The sequence below is a fragment of the Solanum tuberosum genome, unplaced genomic scaffold (genome assembly GCF_000226075.1).
Source record: "Solanum tuberosum cultivar DM 1-3 516 R44 unplaced genomic scaffold, SolTub_3.0 scf00062, whole genome shotgun sequence".
NCBI classification, from domain to species: Eukaryota; Viridiplantae; Streptophyta; class Magnoliopsida; order Solanales; family Solanaceae; genus Solanum; species Solanum tuberosum.
Window position 1 is genome coordinate 1,183,087 of NW_006238987.1, and position 23,487 is coordinate 1,206,573.

Here is a 23,487-nt window from a genome sequence, read left to right on the forward strand (position 1 = left end):
ACTTACAGCCTCCTTTACCCTTCAATTCAACCCCAATCAACCACTTTGTACCTGCAGGGAGGAAGGGATGAAATTGAAAGAAAAAATTGTCATTGTCATTGGGGAAAATGCTTGGAGAGAACTTTAATATGTTACGTTTACTTAAAATTTTCAGAGTTGTCTTGTTTTATTACAAGTTCTATTCTTGGTTGTTAAGCAATCACTAATGCCTTCAACTGCATTTTATCCATATATCAGTGGAAGAAGAATCATGAACATAATAATTTCTGATTGACCATGTTCTTAATAGAAAAAAAGATAATTTTGAGAAAGTACGCTTTGATCGTCATAACAAGAGTTCATGTAGAACAGATGCTTACTTGGTTTCTTTCGGTATTGAAGCTCTACAATTTTTTGGACTGCTTTTGAATGGGTGAAGTCTTTAGATGGAACATATTCGTCATTCCGCTTGTCCTTTAGTGGAACCAAACGTGGATGATTGACAATCATGAATCATATTGTTGTGAAACGGGGATACTTATATTAAAAAATACTTCCTCCGTTCACAAAGAATGACCTGGTTTGACTTGACACGGAGTTTAAGTAAATAAAGAAGACTTTTAAATCTTGTGGTCCTAAATTAAAATTATGTCAAATGTACATAATTGCCCTTAATCTTGTGGTCTTAAACATGCCACGTGGAAAGCAAAAAGTAAAATGTTACCAAAAAAGGAAAGAGGTCATTCTTTTTTAAACTGACTAAAAAGGAAAGAAGGTCATTTTTTGTGAAACGGAGGGAGTACGTAACAACTATTTAAACAATGTAAGCTTTTTGGACCTATTGATGGATTAGACAGAAAGTGTGGGCCATAATATTTAAGATATAAAACAGTGCTGGTTTTAATTGTAGTGGCCCAATTTTGAATTATAAATTGGCCCACTTACCAAGAGGTCTCTTTACAATTGCAAATAAAATGGTACCACACCTAAGCTAAACGTCAATTCTCAATTATTAGAGCACATGAGAGAGATGTAACTAGTTACTACTAATGTTGATTTATTCAACTAATGAATATATATGTGTAAAAATTATGTACATTTGAAAGTTTATCATAACATGTTTAAAATATTTTTATACTTTATGTATGAACTATAATTTTTTCTTTTTATAAGATTGTAAGAATTGTAGAAATTTAATTTTTTTCCCCAAATTGCGAATTTTGCATGTATATGATAAGAAAAGTTATTAAGATTCAAATCAAACATTCAAATAAAGTTTCAATTTCAAATCAACCTCAACCTCAACCCTAACCAGAGGCCAACCCAACTTTGAGGTAGTACGTGCACCCGTTAACTTCGAATTCTTTTATGTGTATATACATGTATATTCTTAAATAAAAATCATATAATTAAATATACGCCCTGAAACACATAAACTAAGTTGATGTAGTAGTCCAACACGGTTTATTGTGCTTATTCACAATTCACGTGTCTTGAGATAAATTATGGATGTTAACGATTAACCAGCATTCATGTTACGTACTCAAATTCTGGGTTCGTCTCTAACTCCAACAGGCCTAAAAGTTTCAAACCTTTTTTTGAGATATTTTCTAGTACAAAAAATCTGCTAAAAGCTCACCGTTACTATGCTCCATGGTCCATATGATACGAAAATAAAAAAGGGCAGTGTGTAGTAAAGTTGAGGACGACGTGGCGCTTAGGGAACCGCGTTACTAGACTCGGACATTATTTTTTGAAATCTGATTTCTCCATTTCAGCTCGACGGAGTCCGAAAGCGTAGAAAAATAGTGTGAGAGAGAATGGCGAAGCTTTTATCCACACCTCGTCTCACCTCCATTCGCTTACGCACAGTCACTTCCACTCTCTCCAAATCTTCTTCTTCTCCAATTAACTCTTCTCCCACTGTTTCCCCCATTTCTCTTCACTCCAATCCCCTTTTCTTCTCCCTCTACACTACTCCTCTCCTTACCCTTCGCTCTGTCGATAATCCTTCCAATAATCATCGGAATTTCTCCGTTTCAGCATTCGACACTAAGAACGACGACATATCATCGTCTTCCAAAGATGAGACTAAGGATGAGCCTGTTGCTGAAATCAATGGCGACGATACTGCGAAAAGTTCTACCAAGGACGATCAGTATCCGACAGGAGAATTTGAATTTGAGGAGTACGGTGCTTGGAAGAGCTTAGTTGTGAAGTTTAGAATGCTCTTTGCGTTTCCTTGGGAGCGAGTCCGCAAGGGAAGTGTTCTCACCATGAAATTGCGCGGACAGGTTAATTCCTCTTCCTTGAGAGCTATTTGATATTTCAATATAGATCGAAATTTTAAGTAATCATAATAACAATGTCGAATTCATTCGAGATCCTATGTGCTATAATAATATATAGTGTAGTGAAATTTACGAATAGAAGTATAAATTTTGCTTGGGATAAACTTTGCCCAACCATCACGGAGTTAGTAATGAGTTGTAGCACTTGTTATCAAATTGAATTTGCAAAATGCAAGTATATAGGTGCTTTAGAACGACGAGTGTCATTAACTTTAGTTCTGGTGCATCTGATCATTTGTTTTTGGTAAGGTAATTTTAGTAATGAAGCATAGTACTAAAAATGTTTTATTTCTTTCCTTCAATATGTTCTTTGATTTGGCTGGGGAATGGGCCACGGGTCTTTCCGAAACAACCCCTCTACCTAACGTACACCCTACACTCCCCTGACTCCACCTTCTGGAACTACACTGGGTATGTTATTGTTGAAGCATAGTACTAAAATAATACTGTGTAGATACAAAATGCAGAAAAGCTGGCCAGGGATCCTATTATATCTGTAATGAAGAGAAAATTCAGCATTAAGCCAAAATCTTCAGTTCTGAATGCGTCTATTGTTAAGTAATACAATGCTTTCCTTGTTTCCTTTGAAAGTTCCTTTCCAACAAAGCAACTACATAATGCAAAGAAGGATGGTCTTCCAAATCTTCTTCTGCTCCTTCCTTGTACTCTGGTTTTGCATCTGATCATTAAAAGGGTAATTTTATGATTAAATTACTAAGTGTAGCTAAATAGAGAGACAAAGAATGGGGACCTCTGGTTTTGCATCTGATCATCAAAAGGGTAATTTTATGATCAAATTACTAAGTGTAGCTAAATAGAGAGACAAAGAATGGGGACCTCTGGTTTTGCATCTGATCATCAAAAGGGTAATTTTATGATTAAATTACTAAGTGTAGCTAAATAGAGAGACAAAGAATGGGGACCTCTGGTTTTGCATCTGATCATCAAAGGTAATTTATGATCAAATTACTAAGTGTAGCTAAATAGAGAGACAAGAATGGGGACCTCTGGTTTTGCATCTGATCATTAAAAGGGTAATTTTATGATCAAATTACTAAGTGTAGCTAAATAGAGAGACAAAGAATGGGGACCTCTGATTTTGCATCTGATCATTAAAGGGTAATTCTATGATCAAATTACTAAGTGTAGCTAAATAGAGAGACAAAGAATGGGGACCTCTGGTTTTGCATCTGATCATTAAAAGGGTAATTCTATGATCAAATTACTAAGTGTAGCTAAATAGAGTGACAAAGAATGGGGAAGTTACACATTTATCGTCACATAATACTTTTTATTCTGCTAATTCTTATTTGGATATTTCTGCTTTGTTTAGTTGAAGTAGTTGAAACTCTTGTACTGTTTTGTGTCCTCAGATATCTGATCAGTTACAGAGCCGTTTCTCTTCAGGATTATCCCTACCTCAAATTTGTGAGAACCTCATGAAGGCTGCTTATGATCCTCGAATCTCTGGTGTGTATCTCCACATTGAACCTTTAGGTTGTGGCTGGGGCAAAGTTGAAGAAATTCGGAGGCATATACTGGACTTCAAGAAATCAGGCAAGACTTCGTCTTTATAATTTTATGAAATGGTGAAATCCGAAAAAAGGTTCACGTGCTTGTCACTTGATTATAAGTATAACATACTTGGGAAAGAGGAAAAGGATGGCATTTGGTTGTCTGTCTGCATAAAGCTTGTAAGGGTTGAATTTGAAACCATGGAAGAATCATATTTTGATCCATCAAGGATTTGTGAAAATAAGGACATAATGAATAGATGAAAGTATCCGTATATATAGGCCTTTTTGTACTTTAGGAACTTTTAGGTTGAGGGACTGGAGGGGAGATCATATTCTTAGCCTTCTTCGATGAGGTCATTTAAATAAGATAAGTGAGTATTTGACTTTATAAAAAAAAAAGATAAGTGAGTATTTGATCAATGCCAAAAGCTGTCATGAACTAATTTGAGAGGTGAAGGGAATTTTAAGGTCCTTGGGAATTGTTTTATCTGGACGCTGTTAGAACTATGTAAGATCAACGTACTAGACTCTAGGGCTAGTACTCCTTTCTGTCGTGGCTCATTTCCTCGAGAAACAATAAAATCACACCCTTTCCCATCTTCTCTATGATTGTATGGAAAACTAACCATGTGCCTACTACTCCCGATTCCCCATCTTATACTGTGCCAACTAGTCCCAATTCTTCAATGCATATGGATGACAATTTTTTGGCCCATTCTATCCATCTGATATGTGGTAAGTCTTTAAATATATCCAGCATCTTGGAGTATGTGCCTATTTCAGTTCCTCCTATGTTATGAGATTGGAAAAATGCAATGTCTCAGTTGAGATGAGTATTAGACTAAAAACTACCTTATAAGAAACCTAAACTTTAAAGACACAAGGAGAAAATATTAATCAATGCTTGATTGATTACAAGTAATGCTTTAAAAAAAAAAATCTTTCCTGTCTTTTCATTATAAAATGCTAAACAAAATGATCAATGTCACTACCTTCAAATGTTTTGGGATTATAAGGCCATCTCTCTATTATTATTCATCATGTTGTAGTATTTTGCTTTGCAATTGCATCTGATGTAACTAATCACACAACAAATCTTAATTTCAAATGAGTATATGTTGTATAGACGGAAAGTTACTTGGATTAATTAAGCTTCTTATGTTTAAGGAGTGCCATATGAGATCCATTTGTTTTAAAATCGAGAATTAGGAAAAAGAAAAGTAAAGAAGAGTGTTAATCTTTGTCATTTTTCAGGTAAATTCATAGTTGGCTATGCACCTGCTTGTGGTGAAAAGGAGTACTACATTGGCTGCGCTTGTCAAGAGCTTTATGCCCCTCCAAGTGCTTACTTTGCGTTGTATGGTTTAACAGTTCAAGCATCATTTTTGGGAGGTTAGTTCTTTAGCTCCACAGCTGAAACAAAAAAAAATCTTGGAGAGATAAGGTCCCCTTAAATATCTCAGATGTGCTAAATTCTGTTAGATCCTTGGATGTATGGATTGAAGGTTACCTCTTTGGAATATTGAGTCGGTCATCATTGCAATAATTGTTATTTTTTCATCAATTTATGTGGAAGTGCAAAAAGCAAAACCTATTTAAATTCGAAGTTACTGGAATTTGCTAGCCAGTGTTACTGGGGTTTCAGAGTATGTGTGAATGCAGCCTGAATTGTTGAACAGTGCTTCTTATTTGTATATATAGCTAGTTAAAGAGTATATGCGATCTCAGATTGGTTATGATCACCCCTTATTTGCAGCAAATTTATTTCTCTGCAGGTGTCTTTGAGAAAGTTGGAATTGAGCCACAAGTGCAAAGAATTGGTAAATATAAGAGTGCTGGAGATCAACTAATGCGTAAAAGTATATCTGATGAAAATCGAGAGATGCTAACTGCATTACTTGATAATATATATGGAAATTGGCTCGAGAAAGTTGCTCTTACTAAAGGTGACTTCAGATTTGAACTTCATACTGGAGATTTAAAGTCCAGTTGGGATTTTCATGATCTGATTTTCTTACTCAGGGAAGAAAAAAGAAGACATTGAACAGTTCGTTAATGATGGAGTTTACCAAATTGAAAGGCTCAAGGAAGAAAGCTGGATAACCGACATAAAGTACGATGATGAGGTATAGTAATTTTCTTGGTGTCTTGAGGCATTACTTGAGAAACAGTTCTTTGACTGATTTATTAGTTGAATTCTTACTTCTTCTTTTTTTGGTTTGGAGGTGGGGTGGGGAGGGGAAGGGTTGCTTTTCAAATAAATTAGGATTGGTAATGGATTCACTTCTTTTCCCAGGGAAAATCAATTCTTAAGAAATCATAAAGGAAAAGGATGTAGACAACTACTAGTATGTGACCATTCTGGTTTAGGTTCTAGGATGATTTTACTTCTTTCTCTTCATTAGAAATTAAATGACGAATTCTGCTTTTGTCTGTATGATATTATTTTTTTGTTCATGGAATATCGAGATCCACTTTATCTGACACTATTATTTTTGTTGTGTTGTCAAACATCTTTTTCTTTGACCACAATTTTTTAGATATATTTTTCGTATTTTTTGTTTATAAAAAGTTGTACTCCCTCTATCCCAATTTATATGACACCCTTTCTTTTAGTCTGTCCCAAAAAGAATGTCACATTTTTATATTTAGAAACAATTTAACTTTATGTGATGACTTACAACCACACAAGTATCTAAGATTTGTTTTGGACCACAAATTTCAAAAAAGTCTTATTTAATTTCTTAAACTCCGAGCCTAGTCAAATGATGCCACATAAATTGGGATGGAGGGAGTATATAATATGTTTTATCTAGTTCCCAATTGTTGCAAATTTAGTTTAAAAAGTTCAAAATATCAATGTCCGAATTGGGACCTTGCCAAAGTAGGTCTCCTGAACTGTTACTGGGGTCTGGGAATGCTGAAAGCGTGGGATATAGCGAACTTTTATAAGCAGTGAATTTTTATGTACAAGAAAGTGATAGCTGCACAGGCTTTCATAATCTATGCACTCTTTTACAGCCTTATGATGAGATACCCTTAGTATCCAGTGTTTCTTCACCCTTTGTCTTATTTTATTTTTAGCTTATGGACGAAATCTTGGATATCAGCTGATGTTAAAAGATCCTTTTAATGATTAGACAGTCAGTATTTGCCAGACATCCATATTGCAGGTCTATATGTGATTATATGGAGAGCAACTAAGTTGTATACTAGCATCTTTGCCTAGGAAACAAGATTCGCACGCACTGTTAATCTCTGGATTATCTTGTACTAAGCTTCTATAGTCAGCTTCATTTGTGTATCCGGCCAACTGGATCCAATCACTTCCGCATAAATTGTTTCGTGAACTTGACATGCACATAAGAACTTAACACCTTTTCTTCCATGGTTAATCAAGGGATCACTGATTTTTGCAACTCCTCAGGTAATGTCAATGTTGAAAGAGCGTTTGGGAATTCTGAAGGATAAAAAACTCCCTGAAGTTGATTACAGGTTTTTTCTTTCTGAATTTCAGGTCATCTGGATAATTTTTCTCAGGATTTATTTTTTTATTTTGCACCAATAGTTTTGTACAGTTATTTTGTTCATTGCTTTTCATGAGCAGATAATTGTTGATCTTAAGAGATATCTGGCACTAAATGAAGATGCAATATGATGGAATTTGACCATGCATTTCACTCTTATGCTTGGACTAATTTACTGCCCTGGAATTTTCAGAGTATCAAGACTAAGAAAAAATTATTTTATGTAATTCTACAAAACATCCCAGGGGGCTAAAGGAGAGTGTAATAAATTGTTTCAGTTCGATTTTGAGATTTCGCTAACCATCAATTGTCATATATTTTTTTAGATAAAGTCAATTGTCATATATTTTAGTATCCTCTCTCCACATATTCTTTGTTTCAGCTGTTGTGCACTATTTTCCTTTTGGATCTTTTAACATTTTGTGATTATTATATTCTGACACAGGAAGTATTCAAAAGTTAGGAGATGGACTCTCGGTCTAACAGGTTATAAAGACCAGATAGCTATCATTCGAGCCTCCGGGAGTATTAGTCGCACACGCGGTCCATTTAGTTCACCTAGTTCAGGAATAATAGCAGAGAAGTTGATTGAGAAAATTCGTAGTGTACGAGGTATGAAGTGTCCTTATATGTGCACTTCATAAAGTGGTCAAAATATGTGAAAACAGTTGCTCATTACAAATCCTGATTAGCCATAAATCGTGAATACCAAGTTTTTAGTCTCAGAAAGACACTCTGCAGACACAAGGCATTATCTGCTCTGTGCAGTTCTGGTTACTTTGTTATTCTTAGTTCTCTTTGGTATCTTTTCCTACTCAGACTATGGAAAGACTTGTATTGTTGAAAGGCTTTTGCTTAGTATGAAGGAGAAATACTCTTGTGAGGACTGTGTCACTATTATGTTTCTAGAGATTTGATTGAATAAGCAAAGTGCTACACTTCATATTCATTTTTTCTTCTTTTTCAGACTTTAATAGTAAAACTTAGAGATGGAAAGGCCAGCTATTGGTAGTTTTGGGTTTATTTACCGTCTAATGCATGAAATGGCTATTAGCTACGTAAGTTATGTTAGAAGAACAGTATGTAAATTTTTCAGGTAACTAGTGGGAGTCATGAACAGTTCAATAAGACTCGTGCATGTACTGTTTCATCGAAGAAATCAGGGTGCAAGGTTTCCATATTCATATCATCCCTTCCCTCTCCTTTTCGAAAGGAGGGGACTATCCATTGGTGAACTCTCAAATTACAGCAGATTTGGATGCTTCTGTGTGTTGATTTTAAAAATGAATGGAGGAAAAAGTTTTTGATAGGTTTAGGTGGTCTCGGTGCTTATTTAGGTTTTTTCCTTTTGGTTGTCAATTTTTCTTCTTTATTTTGCTTTTCATGTGTGTGTCTATGATGTGCAGAGTCGAAAAGGTTTAAAGCTGTCGTCCTTCGAATTGATAGTCCTGGAGGTGATGCTCTTGCTTCTGATTTGTAAGTCCTGTAATGTTATGGATCTTTCCATTTTATGCACTATGTAAGGAGTCACTTGGCTGTCTGAATTTTCTCTCCGTAACTTCTATGATCTTTGCATTTACATCTCTTCTTTCAGATATAAAGTCTTAACTACTTTTTAGGTAAAGTAAAACATATATTAACTGTTTAAGTTGATTGTCTTGTACAATGGAAATCTCAACTCTTATTTTCATTTAATCTCCTGTTTTGTGTGCTTTCATGATACTTTCGCTAAATCAGCTTGTAAAATAGGAATGTGATATTGTTCTTTTCATGTATTCAAAGCAGTCGATGTATTTTTCACTTGTAAAAGCTTCTGTAGTGTAGACTCTGATGAACATTATTTTATTTTCGAACCAAATTCTATGCTGATTTACTAGGGTGCTTTTCTCTACAGAATGTGGAGAGAAATCAGACTGCTGGCAGAATCTAAACCTGTTATAGCATCTATGGCTGATGTGGCAGCCAGTGGAGGATATTATATGGCAATGGCTGCGCAAGCTATTGTGGCAGAGAACCTTACATTGACAGGCTCAATAGGTGTGGTGACAGGTAAATCTATATACAACAATTTTGTCTTCTATAAACTGTGATTGATTGGTATACAATTAGGGTGCTAATGTCAGATCTGGAATCATTTTCCAGAGAACCTTATGGGCCTGGTTGGATGGGATTATAAAAAGTAAATTATAAGTCAAAAGCAAAAGCCATAAGTTGAGGGTACCCTACTTTTGGTTTTGGCTTATTTTAAACTTTTTTGGCCTAAAAGTGTGCTTAAAAGCACTTTTTAACCTTTCCAAACACCTCCAAAACAAAAAAAAAGTGCTTAAAAGTCAAAAGCACCTAAAATAAGCTAATCCAAACGGGCACTATGCTTCATATGTGTGGTGTACTGTGTTTTAGTTCTTGTATTTTTGCACTAGCAAGATAATTTCTGCACAGGTGTTATCGGCAGGGGCAGATCTATGTATCATGGTGGGGGTGCCACGGCACCCAGTGGTCTCGGTTGAAATTTTATATAAATGTATATCTGGATAAAAAGCTTATGAATAATAAACTTGCCACCCCCAGACACAAGTAGGCGCATGGTGCCCGTGGTTAAGGATTGAATTTTCGGCTTCCGGGTCGCAAGTTTGATTCTCTATTAGCTCATTTTTTTAATGCATTTTCCGTTTCTTTTGCAAAATAAAAATGTTGGGGCGTGGACTCGAACGTTTGTACCTGATAAAGAGATGCATTTGCATATCTTGACTCAAACGTAATTTAGGAACTGAAATGTTGGTTAAATTTACCATCCAGTTTTAAGAATTAGAAACAGCTCTCAACCAGATGAAAGCATCACCTTGCTCTTCAGGAATGACCTGTGCTGTTCAGGAACTCCTTCAATCCTAGTTGTTGAAGAAAATTCGTAGAACTCAATTGGTTTCTGTGTAACTGATGCTGCTTTCATTGTCTGTAACTCTTTGGCCTCACAATTTGATTTTTATTGGATTATTCATCATTAGTTGGTCAGATTGCTTTTAGTTTCGCCTGTGGGTTTCGGGATAAACTTTTATGTTATCAAAAGAAAAAAAAAGTAAAAAGGTAAATGTTTTCACTTGTGTGGGCTGAGGATACATTTTATAAGGTGCAGAAGCGTGGATTGGTAATTAATTGATCAGATTTGTCTATTATCTCCAAATTGAAGAAGGTTTCTACTCCTGTTAGACCCAGTTGAACTATCCGCAATTTCATACCTTTTAAAGGAAGATATTGAGGAAAAAAGATTTGTATCTTGAATGACAGGTGTTTTTCCTTGTGTGGTATAACTTTTTTGAAGACTTTGTGCTTGCTTTGCTGGAATGCATAATGTGGTCAACGATTCTTGCATAAATGGATCTTGCCTGATTCCAAAACCTTATACTATCTTCACCTGAGGATAAATCAAAATGTTCTCATTTTGAGTGCCATCCATTGAGGTATCAGTCCCAACTACAAAAAAATCAGAACACATGCTTCAACTGTATGTTCTTGTATCAGAGTTGGTGCTCTTCGTAAGGCTGATTGTACTGATATTTATTTTACGGACTTCAGGTTATGCCATAGAACTGTATTATGAGGGTGCAAGTTCTTTTAATTTTTCCAATAGTCAGTCCTTCTCAATGTATACCACAATTAGATCCACTTAGTACCAGCTCAATATATATTGAAGTGTAACTAGATAGTCCTATATTGAATGGAACAACCGAATTTGTGCCAAGCTCTGGAATTGTAGAAGGTATTTGTAGGTAATTCCAACTATAGAATTGTATAATCATTTGGAAAGAGGCTATGTTAATGTTTTGTCTATGTAAGTAGCCTGATGTGGGATTGAAGATTCGTTTCACATAATAACATGTCTTATAAAAAACAAAAGAAAACATGACTGATAATTTAAGACGAGGGACTAACTGTATCTTACAGGTAGGTTATATTATATTTAGAAAAGGTAGCTCAGAGCCCTCTCTTCACTAGGCCCTCCCCTTCCCTACTCCCAACATTGCCATTGACCCACCCACTTCCCAATTCTTTTATTACACCGGCAATTTCATCTAAACATGTCATTCTCAGATTTTTTTCTGAACCAGATTTATCTTCACAGTTGTGGATCAGAAGAGCTTGGATTGATATTAGTAAAATTGGGATGACACACTCTTTGGTGTATGTGTGTGAGTGAGTGAGTGAGTGAGTGAGTGTATGCCTGTCTGTCTTCCTGCAAATAGGGAGATTGGATTGATTTGATGTATATCTTGATGAACCCTCTAAGATTGTGGTTTATGGGAGAGGCAACTCTTCTGGTTTACTCCATCTTTATGTCGGTCGATGACTCCATGTATTTGCTTTAATACGAGTGTCGATCCTTTATAGTTGCAGTTTTACCATTGCTTGGTTCCTCTGGGTTTTCCCTTGCTATCTGCACTGCCTGGAAGTTTTCCATTCTGCTGCTGCATGCCCCTTACATTTCGTTATTTTGTCCTTAATATTCACAAATTTTACTTGTATGAGGTCTTCACAGTTAAGATAGTGGAATTGACTTTATGAGCTAGCTGTGCTATTTCACATGTATGCCCGAGCAAACTTTTTAATCAGATTCAATATTTTAAAGTTACTTATTTTTGACAGGAAAATTCAACTTGGGAAATTTATATGAAAAAATTGGCTTCAATAAGGAGACAATATCAAGGGGAAGATATGCAGAGCTTACTGCAGCTGAACAGCGACCATTCAGGTAAACTTTTTTCGTCTTCCTTGGGGTTATTATACATGTTGCTGGGTGGTCCTTTACACCTTTGAAGGCTTGAACCCCATTATAAGAACATAACCTTAAGTCGTGTTAAGTCATGAATTTCATGTTACATCCTTCTGTTCTTACTGCTTTTGGGGTCTTTATAACAAGCTGAATTTTGATCTTAGAGACTAGCATATCTTCTGTACTTATGCCTAACACCAAAATCAGAACTTCCACTTCTACTATTGCATCCACTTGGTTCTCGCTTTGTGGCCTTTGAGCTTAGCAGTTTTAATTGCCTACAAATGAAAATCCAAATATTGGATTTTAGCTTGTCTTTTGATTTAGTATTTTCTCAGATAGAACTTCATCTGTAGGCCTGAGGAAGCAGAACTGTTTGCCAAATCTGCACAGCATGCATATACCCAATTCCGAGACAAGGCTGCCCTTTCAAGATCAATGACGGTATGGTACTGGTAAAGAAAACAGCTTAGAATGGAACAGTCGTTACTCTATTTATCAGTTGATTGATATACCAAGCACTGCATTTTAGGTGGATAAAATGGAGGAGGTTGCACAAGGGAGAGTCTGGACTGGAAAGGATGCTCTTTCACGAGGTCTAGTTGATGCTGTTGGTGGTCTCTCTCGTGCTGTAGCAATTGCAAAACAGAAGGCCAATATACCTCAGGATAGACAGGTCCGTCATAAGTCAATCTATTTTTGCTGTTAAAACAGCCATTTCAGTATGAGCACATAGATTGTAGTACTGTGCAGCCTGAAGCATGATTATCAAGTCTGTAGATCAGTTTATGCATTGGATCCTTGTCAACTGTCATTTTAGTGAAATTTGTAACTCTCTTGGGAACCTCAGTATCTGAATCTCTTGATCTTCTTCCAAGAGAGAGCTGGTGAATTTCCTGCCAAAACCAGGTTCTATAAAATCTCAGTCGCATCTATCATCAATTAAAAATATAGAAATATGAGGAAGTTGCCACAACTTTTGAGATAAAATGAAGTGAGATATGTAGTCAAAGGAAATAACCTGAACTTTCTTAGTCAGGTGTGAACCATCATGGTACTCATCCCAGGGTCTTTTATTCAGAAAAAAGAAATGCATGACGATGATTGATGCACCACTAGTTTAGTGGTAGCAATACCTGACAAACCTTGGAAGCTGCTTTCTACTATTGGTTACTGGAAAAATAGTCAGACGCGATAAAGTTTGGTTTGATAAGAAAAAATACTGTTGAAACTATATATTGAGTTAATTCTTCCTTTTTTTGCTTGTATGTTCATCTCTTTCTCATCTTTTTTGAAGGGGTTTGCTATGGAGATGAATTTTTTGGTCTTCCTAATAAGTTGTTAACTGCAGGTTTCTGTTGTTGAGCTGTCAAGGCCATCCGCGTCCTTACCAGAAGTTTTAAGCGGCATAGGAAGCTCTTTAGCAGGAGCAGATAGAACTTTAAAAGAGTTGCTAAATGATGTGGCATCATCTGATGGAATACAAGCGCGTATGGACGGAGTCATGTTTGAGAAATTAGGAGGAGCCGCTTACACCAATCCCCTGTTTATGTTGATAAAAGATTGCCTCAGTTCCTTCTAAAGTCAAAGGCTGCATGCTGTTGTATCAGAAATATCTCATTTTATTATTTGCTCAAGCAAAACGTTCATACAAGGATCTTACATTTTGTTGAGGATGCAGAGTTCGGTTTGTTTACGTAAGGACATTGGTGTTCCGCTTCCAACTCACAAAGCAAAAAATCAGGTACTTGCCTCTTTTCCTTGTATTCAGTATATAACTTCTGATATGTTTTAGTTTTAAGTCTTGGGTTGGTGAGTAAGTGAAACAAATGGATAGGTGGTAAACAAAAGATTAAATTTCCTCAAAGAGATTACCTCCTTAAAGTTGAAAGTGCTAAAAATATATTTGGCACTATCAATACTTGTAAAAAAATTTGATTCATTAAATTAAATTACAGTTATTGCAGGTTGGTATATATGAACTCTTGCTGAACTGAATTCAGGATGAGCGGTTTCTAGGTTTCAAATTGCTTATCTCAACAAGTATATGGAGGTACCACACAAATTGGTATCTCGACATTCTGTTATATGTAACTACTGTAACTTTGAAACAATTCCACTTTACTCTCTGTATGGTTCATCCTGTCAACAGACAGATCCATGGTGCCAACGGCCATGTACAAAATACAGATTTACAATTTAGAAGTGAAACATTCTCATCATCTCTTTCTCCAACTCCTTTCCTTTGGTAAATGCAGTAGAAGAAGTATTGTTGCTTCAAGGCTCAAGCTTTGTGCATTCAGGTAGAGCTCGGTTTTTATTTATTTTTTGTTTCCCACCTGGCACTCGGTATCTGCATGGGGCCCGACAATCCAAATTCACGCTCGGAAGTCCCATATTGGGGAGATAAAATGCTCCTTAATAAAAGGTGATTTCTTACTTTGGACTGGGCACCCGAGATCTCTAGTTGAGGATGAAAGAGTACTTACCACTTCAATACAATCCTTGTTGGTGGTAAAGCTCTCAGGGTTATGATATACAAAGTTGGGTACCAACTCTAGCATAGCTTTATGAATTAATAGAAACTAGTAAGCTTTCATACATGACGAAAGAGAACCATCCTCTCACTCCCTGCTTCACAATGAAAAAAAGAAAGAAACTGCCACCACTACCTAGGGGGGCATGCTCACTTTCTTCCCTGAGACCAAACACGTTATATGTTTTCAGCTGTAGTTTACTGCTTTGAAGGAGCGGCGTTAAGATAACTTCTGTGTTTTCTTTGGTCAAGGTATATGGTTATTAGAGGAAAAATATAGTAGAGGTAGTTTGATATTTAGAACAGGTATCTAGTTATTAGCTTCAGCAGTTTATTTCGCAGAAGAATATGGGTAATTAATTGTGATTGCTTTCTCCACCTAGTATTACTGCAAGCTTGTGATGCAAAGAGCACACCAGATCCGGATTGAAATCACAGTTACTGTGCTATATCACATTGCGACTTCAACCCAGATCCTTGACTTTACCGTTTCTTTGCAACTTTTTTTTTTTTTTTGAATGGAGTGTTTTGTAAATCGTGGGGAAGGAGAGACATAAAATAAGAGATAGTATTTGGTTGAATTGGGATTATAACTTATTTATCCCGGTAAGAGAGTTTTTGGTTTAATTGGAGTACAATTTATTTGATCCCTTCTCTCGCCCACTAAGATTTGCCGAGTAGAGTTAATTTGGTACTCTCTATTCCATATTAACTGTATTTTGAGGGTTTTTTCACTATTCAAAATAATTGAATAGATCAAAATTTTAGATGGATGTTTGAAATTTTTTCCATATTTGCTTTTATATTTTGTAGGAGGTAAATTACATTACTTACAAAGTTATATTTATGATTTCACGAAGAATAATAGTGGAAATTATGATTTAAATCACATTGAATGTTTTTCTTAGTATGTGTGCATTGCTTCACAAATTCAGTTAAGAGGTAGTAGGAATCGGTTGGTTGGTCAAGATACAGACATTATTATCGATATAAAAGGAGGATGTGGGTGTGGGTTATCATCTAGATGACTATTAATGAGTTTCTTCTTATTTTGTAGAATGAAACTAGAATCAGAGTTATTGCTTGCGTTAACCCTAGACTGAAGGGTGCATCACAGGCTGCAGATATTTGGAAAAATAGGCCTTGTGTTGCGAGCTAAACAATTCGCACAAGAAGACAGGCTGCAGATATTTGGAATATCTCGTTAGGATTCCAGATTTCAGTTTCAACTGTCACTAGGTTCTAAGCTTCTCTATACTTGGGCATTGGACATTAAAAAAAAATGATATTTGAAAGAAGGAAAGAAAAAGTTAAAAAAACGTTTTAGGAATTGAATTGTGTTTGATAATGCATTTTACTTGAAAAAAGGTATCGTACTTTTAAATTAAGATATATTACTTTAACAAATAAGTACAAATATTAGAGATTTAATTAATGATCGTATATGATTTATAATATGTTGGTATACAATATAAATAACAATAAAATAATCAAAAAGTAATATAAAGTATAAATAGTAATTCTCTAAATATAAAAAATGTGATAGAGAACTACTTTTCACCTCTCTATAAATGGATAATAGAGAGGGTTGTAGAGCACATTCTCTATTTTACTCTCCAAGTATAAAAAAAATAGAGAGTAAAATAAAGAGTATGATGAGAAGTTGTTCATACATGTGATAACACTCCATAGTTAATAGTAATAAATTGAGTGTCTGCCACCATTACATTGTAGTTCAAAATCATATTCGCATCCATATTCTTGATTCTTGAAGAAAAAGATTCATTCTTTTTGTAAAAAATAGGGGTAGACCCTCATGAGGTGATGACATTGTTAACTATGATGACATTTACTGTATTTCTTTACGACGGAATATATTTGATAGGGAAGGGAAGCATTGTTTCTATCACCCAGTAGTTTGTCCTATACAACAGCTAAGCGGGTAATAAATTATGTTCTATACATCGATGATTGCCACGCCATCATTTTTGGAGTTTTGTTGACCGGAGAAAGTTGGATATGCCAAAAGAAATTTGCCCCTTTGCTGCTTCAGTGCTGACTGTAGTCTGTATAAATAGACCCCATCCATTCCAGCCTGTAAAAACCGCAACACGAGCCTTGTCAATTTTTCTTTCTTCAGGGCACGGAACATATATAATGGAGTTCCCAAACTGTGTCAAAAAGTTTGTATTTCGGTTTAGAGAGAGGATTGGCCATTACTTCCCAAGTAGCACTACAGTAGTATCACCCAACTCCCCTAGTACTGTAGGTTTATCCCTTGAATCCTCCGCTAACACGGTGACACAACAAGCTGAGCTACAGGTGGAATTGGAAGAGAGTAGCCCTGCTGCTGCTGAAACCAATAATTTCGATAGGTCGATGCTATTCATGGCATTCTGTTTAACATCAGGGGTTGAGATAACTCTGTATTCTCTACAAGCTGGAAACGGCGGGAGCCGTAATCGTAATCATGATCCTGACTCACTTCCTTTGTGTTTCCAATTGTTGTCATTTGCTATTTTACTTGCTTTCACTTTACTCTTCGTGGGAAGATTTATAAGGAGCAATTACCCGGCTGAATCTGAATTGCTAGAGCGGGCAGGTATTTTATTTGCCACTACAGCTTTCTACCATGTCATGACAATGCCCTTTTCTCTATTTTTCAAAGGTTGCTCTTGGGGCGTCTATCTCTTCTCCTTGCTTGCTATTGCTATTTGCAACCATTACTAATGCGTTCTACAGTCTGCCACCACAAAATTTTCTCTTTAGTTATATGTATCTTTTTTTAAAAAAGTTATTTGGAAGGGCAGAGAAATTAAATCGTGGTCATAGTTTTTTTTTTATAATAATGAGGACGGTTTTCTTTGGGTTAATAAGATTGTATAGTTAACCTATGTGGGATATTATGAGCTAGTGGTTATTTATCGTTCTCATAAGTTATTGCAAATATATATCATTTACCTCGCGTTTTATAAAAGTTCTTTGCTTTTCGGTTATCAATTTTATCATCTGTTTAAACTCCTTAAAACTAAAATTGGATTTGATTCGTCTCTTTCCGTACTTATATTTTATTTATTATAACTAAAAAGTATTCAGTCCAAGTTGATTTGCCTCTCGCTGGGATATTCTTTAATGGTTCAAAAAGCACAGTTTAATATGAAGCGTAGAGTGTTTTTTTTAATGTTTGTTGAATTCAATATAATTAGTAAGCATAAGAAAGGCAATAATATCAACAATAGCATATGTAGTAAAATTCTACAAGGTGGGAAGGTAGATTGTACACAACGTTAATAATGTTTTTTAATAGATATTCTAGTCAAGTAGAATTTCTCGAGAAAAAAAAATACAGTAAGAAATATCAATAGCAACAAGAATCAATATGAAATTCGATGGAAAGAAAACATCAAGTCTCCGGAAAAAAATCCTTGGATACTTGCACATAAATTCTTATTAAATACAGTAAAATAAAATCATAAAAGGCACCACGAACACTCGCCGTACTAGTCAGCCCTTTAAAAAAAAGGCAATAAGATCCAGGTCCTAATATGACATTATTTAGTAAAATAAAAATCTATTTGCTAAACGCCGTAAAATAACATGTGAAATGCACTTGCTATACGAGACAAAATTAATTCGGTCGGTGTGCAGAAAATGTTACTAGTTCATTTGCAACAAAATAGCTACAAGTTTGAATAAATTGAACACAAGAAAATAATATTTTTTAAAAGCGTTAAATATATGTTAATTTTTTTTTATAACAATTGAAAATAATTTTATAAAAGCTTAATACGACACACTATTTCACTTAGGGATTGACGTTTACAAAATTAAATTCAAAATAGGATAAAGGATGTAAAGGCCACCATATACGTTTTCGCCGTCGGTATCCGTAGGTAGGTAGCCTTGCTATGTATGTTTGATGTTCACGCTGGCGAGCTTCCCCACGGCTGCTCCGGCGACGGTAGCGCCGTCGCTGGCGCCGAACTCCTGCTGCCGCCACCAGCCCCAATTTCAAACAGTCAAAGTTAGTCCAAAACCCAACAAATTACGGTCGTTTGCAACTACCTCCGTTCCAAAATCGGCAGGTTCAATTTGCACCCCACCACCTGAGGAAGATTCTATAACTGCAAAATCAACTTTGAAGAATCAGCTCAAGAACCCATTAACGCTATCCGAAGAGATCACGCAACTGTGCGAATCCAAAAGCTCGTCGGAAGTTTTCCGTACATTTCAAGAAAACCTCGAAAAGGCCTTCTACCACTCGTCGGAAAAATCCGAGGCCTTAGGCGTACTCTTACAGGCCTGTGGTAAACAAAAGGACATTCAAACGGGTCGTAAAGTCCATGAAATGGTTACTTCTTTGACCCAATTAAAAGATGACGTTATACTCTGTACGCGGCTCATCTCAATGTACTCCATGTGTGGGTATCCTTCCGATTCTCTCTCTGTTTTCCATCAATTACGAAGCAAAAAACTGTATCAATGGAATGTTCTTATGAGTGGGTACACAAAGAATGAACTTTGGGTTGATGCTATTTGTTTGTTTATTGAGCTGATGACTTCAACCGAGGAAAGGCCAGACAATTTTACTTTTCCTTTGGTTATTAAGGCTTGTGGAGGGGTTCTTGATGTGGGTTTAGGGGAAGCTATTCATGGGATGGCATCAAAGATGGGTTTGGTTAGCGATGTCTTTGTAAGCAATGCGTTAATTTCCATGTATGGGAAGTTAAGTCTTGTTGAGGAAGCTATGAAAGTGTTTGAGCATATGCCTGAGAGGAATTTGGTTTCAAGCAACTCAATGATTTCTGGGTTCTCAGCGAATGGGTATATTGAACAAAGTTTTGATCTTTTCAGAAATATATTTACAGGGGATGAAGTTCTTGTTCCAGACACGACTACCGTGGTTATTATGCTGCCAATTTGTGCAGCAGCAGAAGAAGTGGAATTCGGGAAGATTATTCATGGTTTAGCTGTAAAGCTAGGATTAGCTGACGAGTTAACAGTGAAAAATTCTTTAGTGGATATGTATTGCAAAGTTGGATACTTTTCTAATGCACAAATTCTGTTTGAGAAAAATGAGAGCAAAAATGTGGTCTCTTGGAACTCCATTATCGGGGGTTATTCAGGAGAAGGAGATGATAGAGGAACATTTCATCTTATGAGAAGGATGCAAAGTACCGATGAGTATGTGAAGGTGAATGAGGTTACTCTATTGAATGTTTTGCCTGTGTGCCAAGAGGAGTCAGAGCAGTTGATAGTGAAAGAACTGCATGGCTACTCACTTAGAAATGGTCTTGAATACCATGAGTTGTTAACAAATGCTTTTATTGCTGCCTATGCAAAGTGTGGATTTCTCAGATATGCTGAGCTTGTATTCTATGGAGTGGCAAATAAGACAGTAAGCTCTTGGAATGCACTGATAAGTGGCTATGCTCAGAATGAGGATCCATCGAAGACTTTGACTTTGTCCTCTGAAATGATGGATTCTGGCTTGCTTCCTGACTGGTTCACTATTGGTAGCCTTCTGTTTGCTTGTTCCCACTTAAAACTGCTACATTGTGGTACACTAATTCACGGTTTTGTGCTTAGAAATGGTCTAGAAACAGATATGTCTACACTAGTTTCCCTAGTTTCATTCTACATGACTTGTGGAAAATCTGAGCTAGCACAACGTCTGTTTGACAGGATAGAAGATAAAAATGTTGTATCCTGGAACGTGATGATAGCTGGTTATTTGCAGAATGCACTACCAGATAAAGCCTTTTGTCTGCTTCGCGATATGGTATCTCATAGATTTCAACCTGATGAAATTTCTGTGACAAGTGTTTTAGGGGCTTGTTCAACATTGTCTGCTGCCAGGCTGGGGAAAGAAGTTCACTGCTTTGCACTGAAATCCAACCTTATAGAGGATAGTTTTGTCCATTGCTCAATCATAGACATGTATGCAAAATCTGGATTCATAGAAATGTCCAAGTATGTTTTTGACCATATTCCACTCAAAGATATAGCATCATGGACAGCTATGATTACTGGATATGCAGTTCATGGACTTGGAATGGAGGCCATCAAGCTATTTCAGGAAATGCAGAAATCGGGCTTCAGCCCTGCCAGCTTGACGTATGTCTCTATTTTAATGGCATGTAACCATGCGGGACTCATTGAAGAAGGTCGACAATATGTTAAAGAGATGCAGACATTGCATGGTCTAAAACCTGAATTGGAGCATTATGCATGCGTGATTGACATGCTGGCTCGTGCTGGACAGTTTGATGATGCCCTAAATCTCATGGCTGAGATGCCTATGCAGCCAGATACTCAAATTTGGTGTTCGTTGCTCAATTCATGTATAGTTCACGCCCAGTCAAATCTTGGGAAGAAATGTGCTAACAAGTTACTGGAATTAGAACCAAAAAGAGCAGAAATTTATGTTTTAGTATCCAATTTTTTTGCTAGATATGGGGACTGGGACTCTGTTAGACAAGTGAGGGACAAGATGAAGGAATTAGGCTTGCAAAAAGAAATTGGCTGCAGTCAGATTGAAATAGGAGGAAAAAGCTATAACTTTGTTGTTGGCAATATGTTTTCCAAGCCATAAGAGCTCTAGTGAAGTTTGATGTGACCAAATGGAAACAAGTGAATTGGTTAACACCCGAGATATTTTTGAAGGGGTTTGTAGTGGAGATAAATTTCTCAGTTTTTCTAATAAGTTGTTAAAACTGCAGGTTTCTGTTGTTGAGCTGTCAAGGCCATCCGCGTCCTTACCGGAAATTTTGAGCGGCATAGGAAGCTATTTAGCCGGAGCAGATAGAACATTAAAAGAGTTGCTAAATGATGTGGCATCATCTGATGGGATCCAAGCCCGTATGGACGGGTCATGTTTGAGAAATTAGGAGGAGCCGCTTACACCAATCCCCTGTTTATGTTGATAAAAGATTGCCTCAGTTCCTTCTAAAGTCAAAGGCTGTATGCTGTTGTATCAGAAATATCTCATTTTATTTCTTACCTCTTTTCCTTGTATTGAGTATAGAACTTCCGATATGTTTTTGTTTTAAGTCTTGGGTTGGTGAGTAAGTGAAACAAATGGATAGGCGGTAACAAAAGATTAAAATTTCCTTACTTCCTTAAAGTTGATAGTGCTAAAAATATATTTGGCACTACCAATACTTGTAAAAATTATTTGATTCATTAAATTAAATTGCAGTGGTTGCAGGTTGGTGTATATATGAGCTCTTGCTGATTTGAATTCAGGATGAGTGGTTCTCAACAAGGGTATGGAGGTACCACACGAATCAGTATCATGACATTCTGTTCTGTACAACTACTGTAACTTTGAAACAATTCCGCTTTGCACTTCCGTATGATTCATCCTGTCTGAACAGATAGATCCATGGTGCCAACGGCCATGTATAAAATACAGATTTATAATATAGAAGTGGAACATTCTCATTATATGTTTCTCCAACTCCTTTCTTTTGGTAAATGCAGTAGAAGAACTATTGTTGCTTCAAGGCTCAAGCTTCGTGCATACAGGTAGAGCTCGGTTTTTTTAGGATTCCCACCTGGTGTTCTTTGATATCCACACGGGCCCAACAAAATCTGAATTCGCGCCCTGAAGTTCCACATTGGGTGATAAATTGCTCCTTATAAAAGGTGACTCCTTATTGAGGGCTCGGGATCCAAGACCTTTGGTTGAGGATGAAGGATTACTTATTACTCCACTACACCTTTATGAATTAAGAGAAACTAGAAAGCTTTCATAACATGACAAAAGAGAACTATCCTCCCACTCCCCTCTTCACAATGAAAATAAAATAAAATCCGCAACCACTACCTAGGGGTAGGGGTGTACATGGCCGGGTTGGTTCAGGTTTTTCAAATATCAAATCAAACCATTTGTGTCAGATTTTTGAATTTATTAACCAAACCAATAAAACTCGGGTTTTTGAACCTCGGATTTTTTCGAATTTTTTTGGGTTTTTCGGGTTTTTCCAGTAAAGTATTCATACAAACATATAATTTACTTGTACTTTAAATATTCTTTTAGTCGTACCAAAATACAACTATCTAAGGTGTTTTTTAAGAAAATAACACAAAATATGATATGATTAATGACACTAAAAAATCTAACAAAAAAATAATAATGAAATCGCATAAAACAAAGGAAAAATCACCCCATATACACATTTAAGAGTCAATATTACAGGTTTTAAATCTACTTTTAAAAAATTCTTAGCTTATAACAGTTTAATTACGAGTTATAACATATCACTAATTATTTATAAATTAATTAAATTTTACTTTATTAAATAAGTATTTTTTTATAATTTTATATGATTATTAAATTATTTAAATAAAGAATACCCCATAATTATCTCTTACACAATTATATGGATTTTACATTGATTACACTTCCTTATTCAATATTACACTCATAACCTCTCATTAGTCAATCCCACCACCCTTCCCCCACACCTATCCAACTATACACGCTATCACCCCACTTTCACCTTCTTCTCTCCCATTTTTCTCACCAGCCAACTACACTAACATTCAATCTTTCGTCTATTTTTTTTCCCCAACAAAATTATGTTTAAGAAACCCATTGAAACGCCTCGAAAGAGTCCCAAATTGGGTGAAGGAACTTCTAAAGATGATGTTCATGTTTCAAATTTTAATATATTAACTCAACCCCACCCCTCTCGCCTAAAATTGTTGAATATCCGGCGAATATTCAAAATTCGGCGACGGATTGTTCATATAAGTTGAAGGAGCGACAGAGAGAAAAAATGAAGAAAAAAAAAGGTCACCCCTG

General features: G+C 36.1%; 3 protein-coding genes across 6 annotated transcripts in view; all 3 read left to right on the top strand.

The window, feature by feature from the left end:
* The first annotated feature begins 1,681 nt into the window (after positions 1-1,681).
* On the top strand, positions 1,682-14,374 carry LOC102605044 (serine protease SPPA, chloroplastic). Of its 4 annotated transcripts, none has more exons than XM_006345019.2 (14): positions 1,687-2,273; positions 3,704-3,887; positions 5,102-5,239; positions 5,623-5,793; positions 5,870-5,973; positions 7,275-7,342; positions 7,820-7,986; positions 8,781-8,850; positions 9,269-9,423; positions 12,013-12,118; positions 12,496-12,583; positions 12,672-12,815; positions 13,491-13,883; positions 14,098-14,374. In XM_006345019.2, exons 1-13 carry the CDS (start codon positions 1,800-1,802, stop codon positions 13,719-13,721), a joined length of 2,100 nt encoding a protein of 699 aa, XP_006345081.1. In that variant the 5' UTR covers positions 1,687-1,799; the 3' UTR covers positions 13,722-13,883; positions 14,098-14,374. The 4 variants fall into 4 exon arrangements, with proteins under 4 accessions (XP_006345083.1, XP_006345081.1, XP_006345082.1 ...); XM_006345020.2 differs by having other exon boundaries at positions 14,107-14,374; XM_015307686.1 differs by having other exon boundaries at positions 2,193-2,273; positions 3,738-3,887.
* Positions 14,375-18,472: 4,098 nt separating this feature from the next.
* LOC102605842 (pentatricopeptide repeat-containing protein At1g18485-like) lies at positions 18,473-22,084 on the top strand. Its single transcript, XM_006345022.2, has one exon. The coding sequence runs from the start codon at positions 18,595-18,597 to the stop codon at positions 21,268-21,270; it is 2,676 nt and encodes an 891-aa protein (XP_006345084.1). The 5' UTR covers positions 18,473-18,594; the 3' UTR covers positions 21,271-22,084.
* LOC102588552 (pentatricopeptide repeat-containing protein At1g18485-like) overlaps positions 18,552-23,487 on the top strand; it is a 15,665-nt gene continuing 10,729 nt past the window's right edge. The window contains exon 1 of the mRNA XM_006345143.2: positions 18,552-18,572. The gene's annotated coding sequence lies outside the window, so the exon portion shown is untranslated. The remainder of the gene's footprint in view (positions 18,573-23,487) is intronic.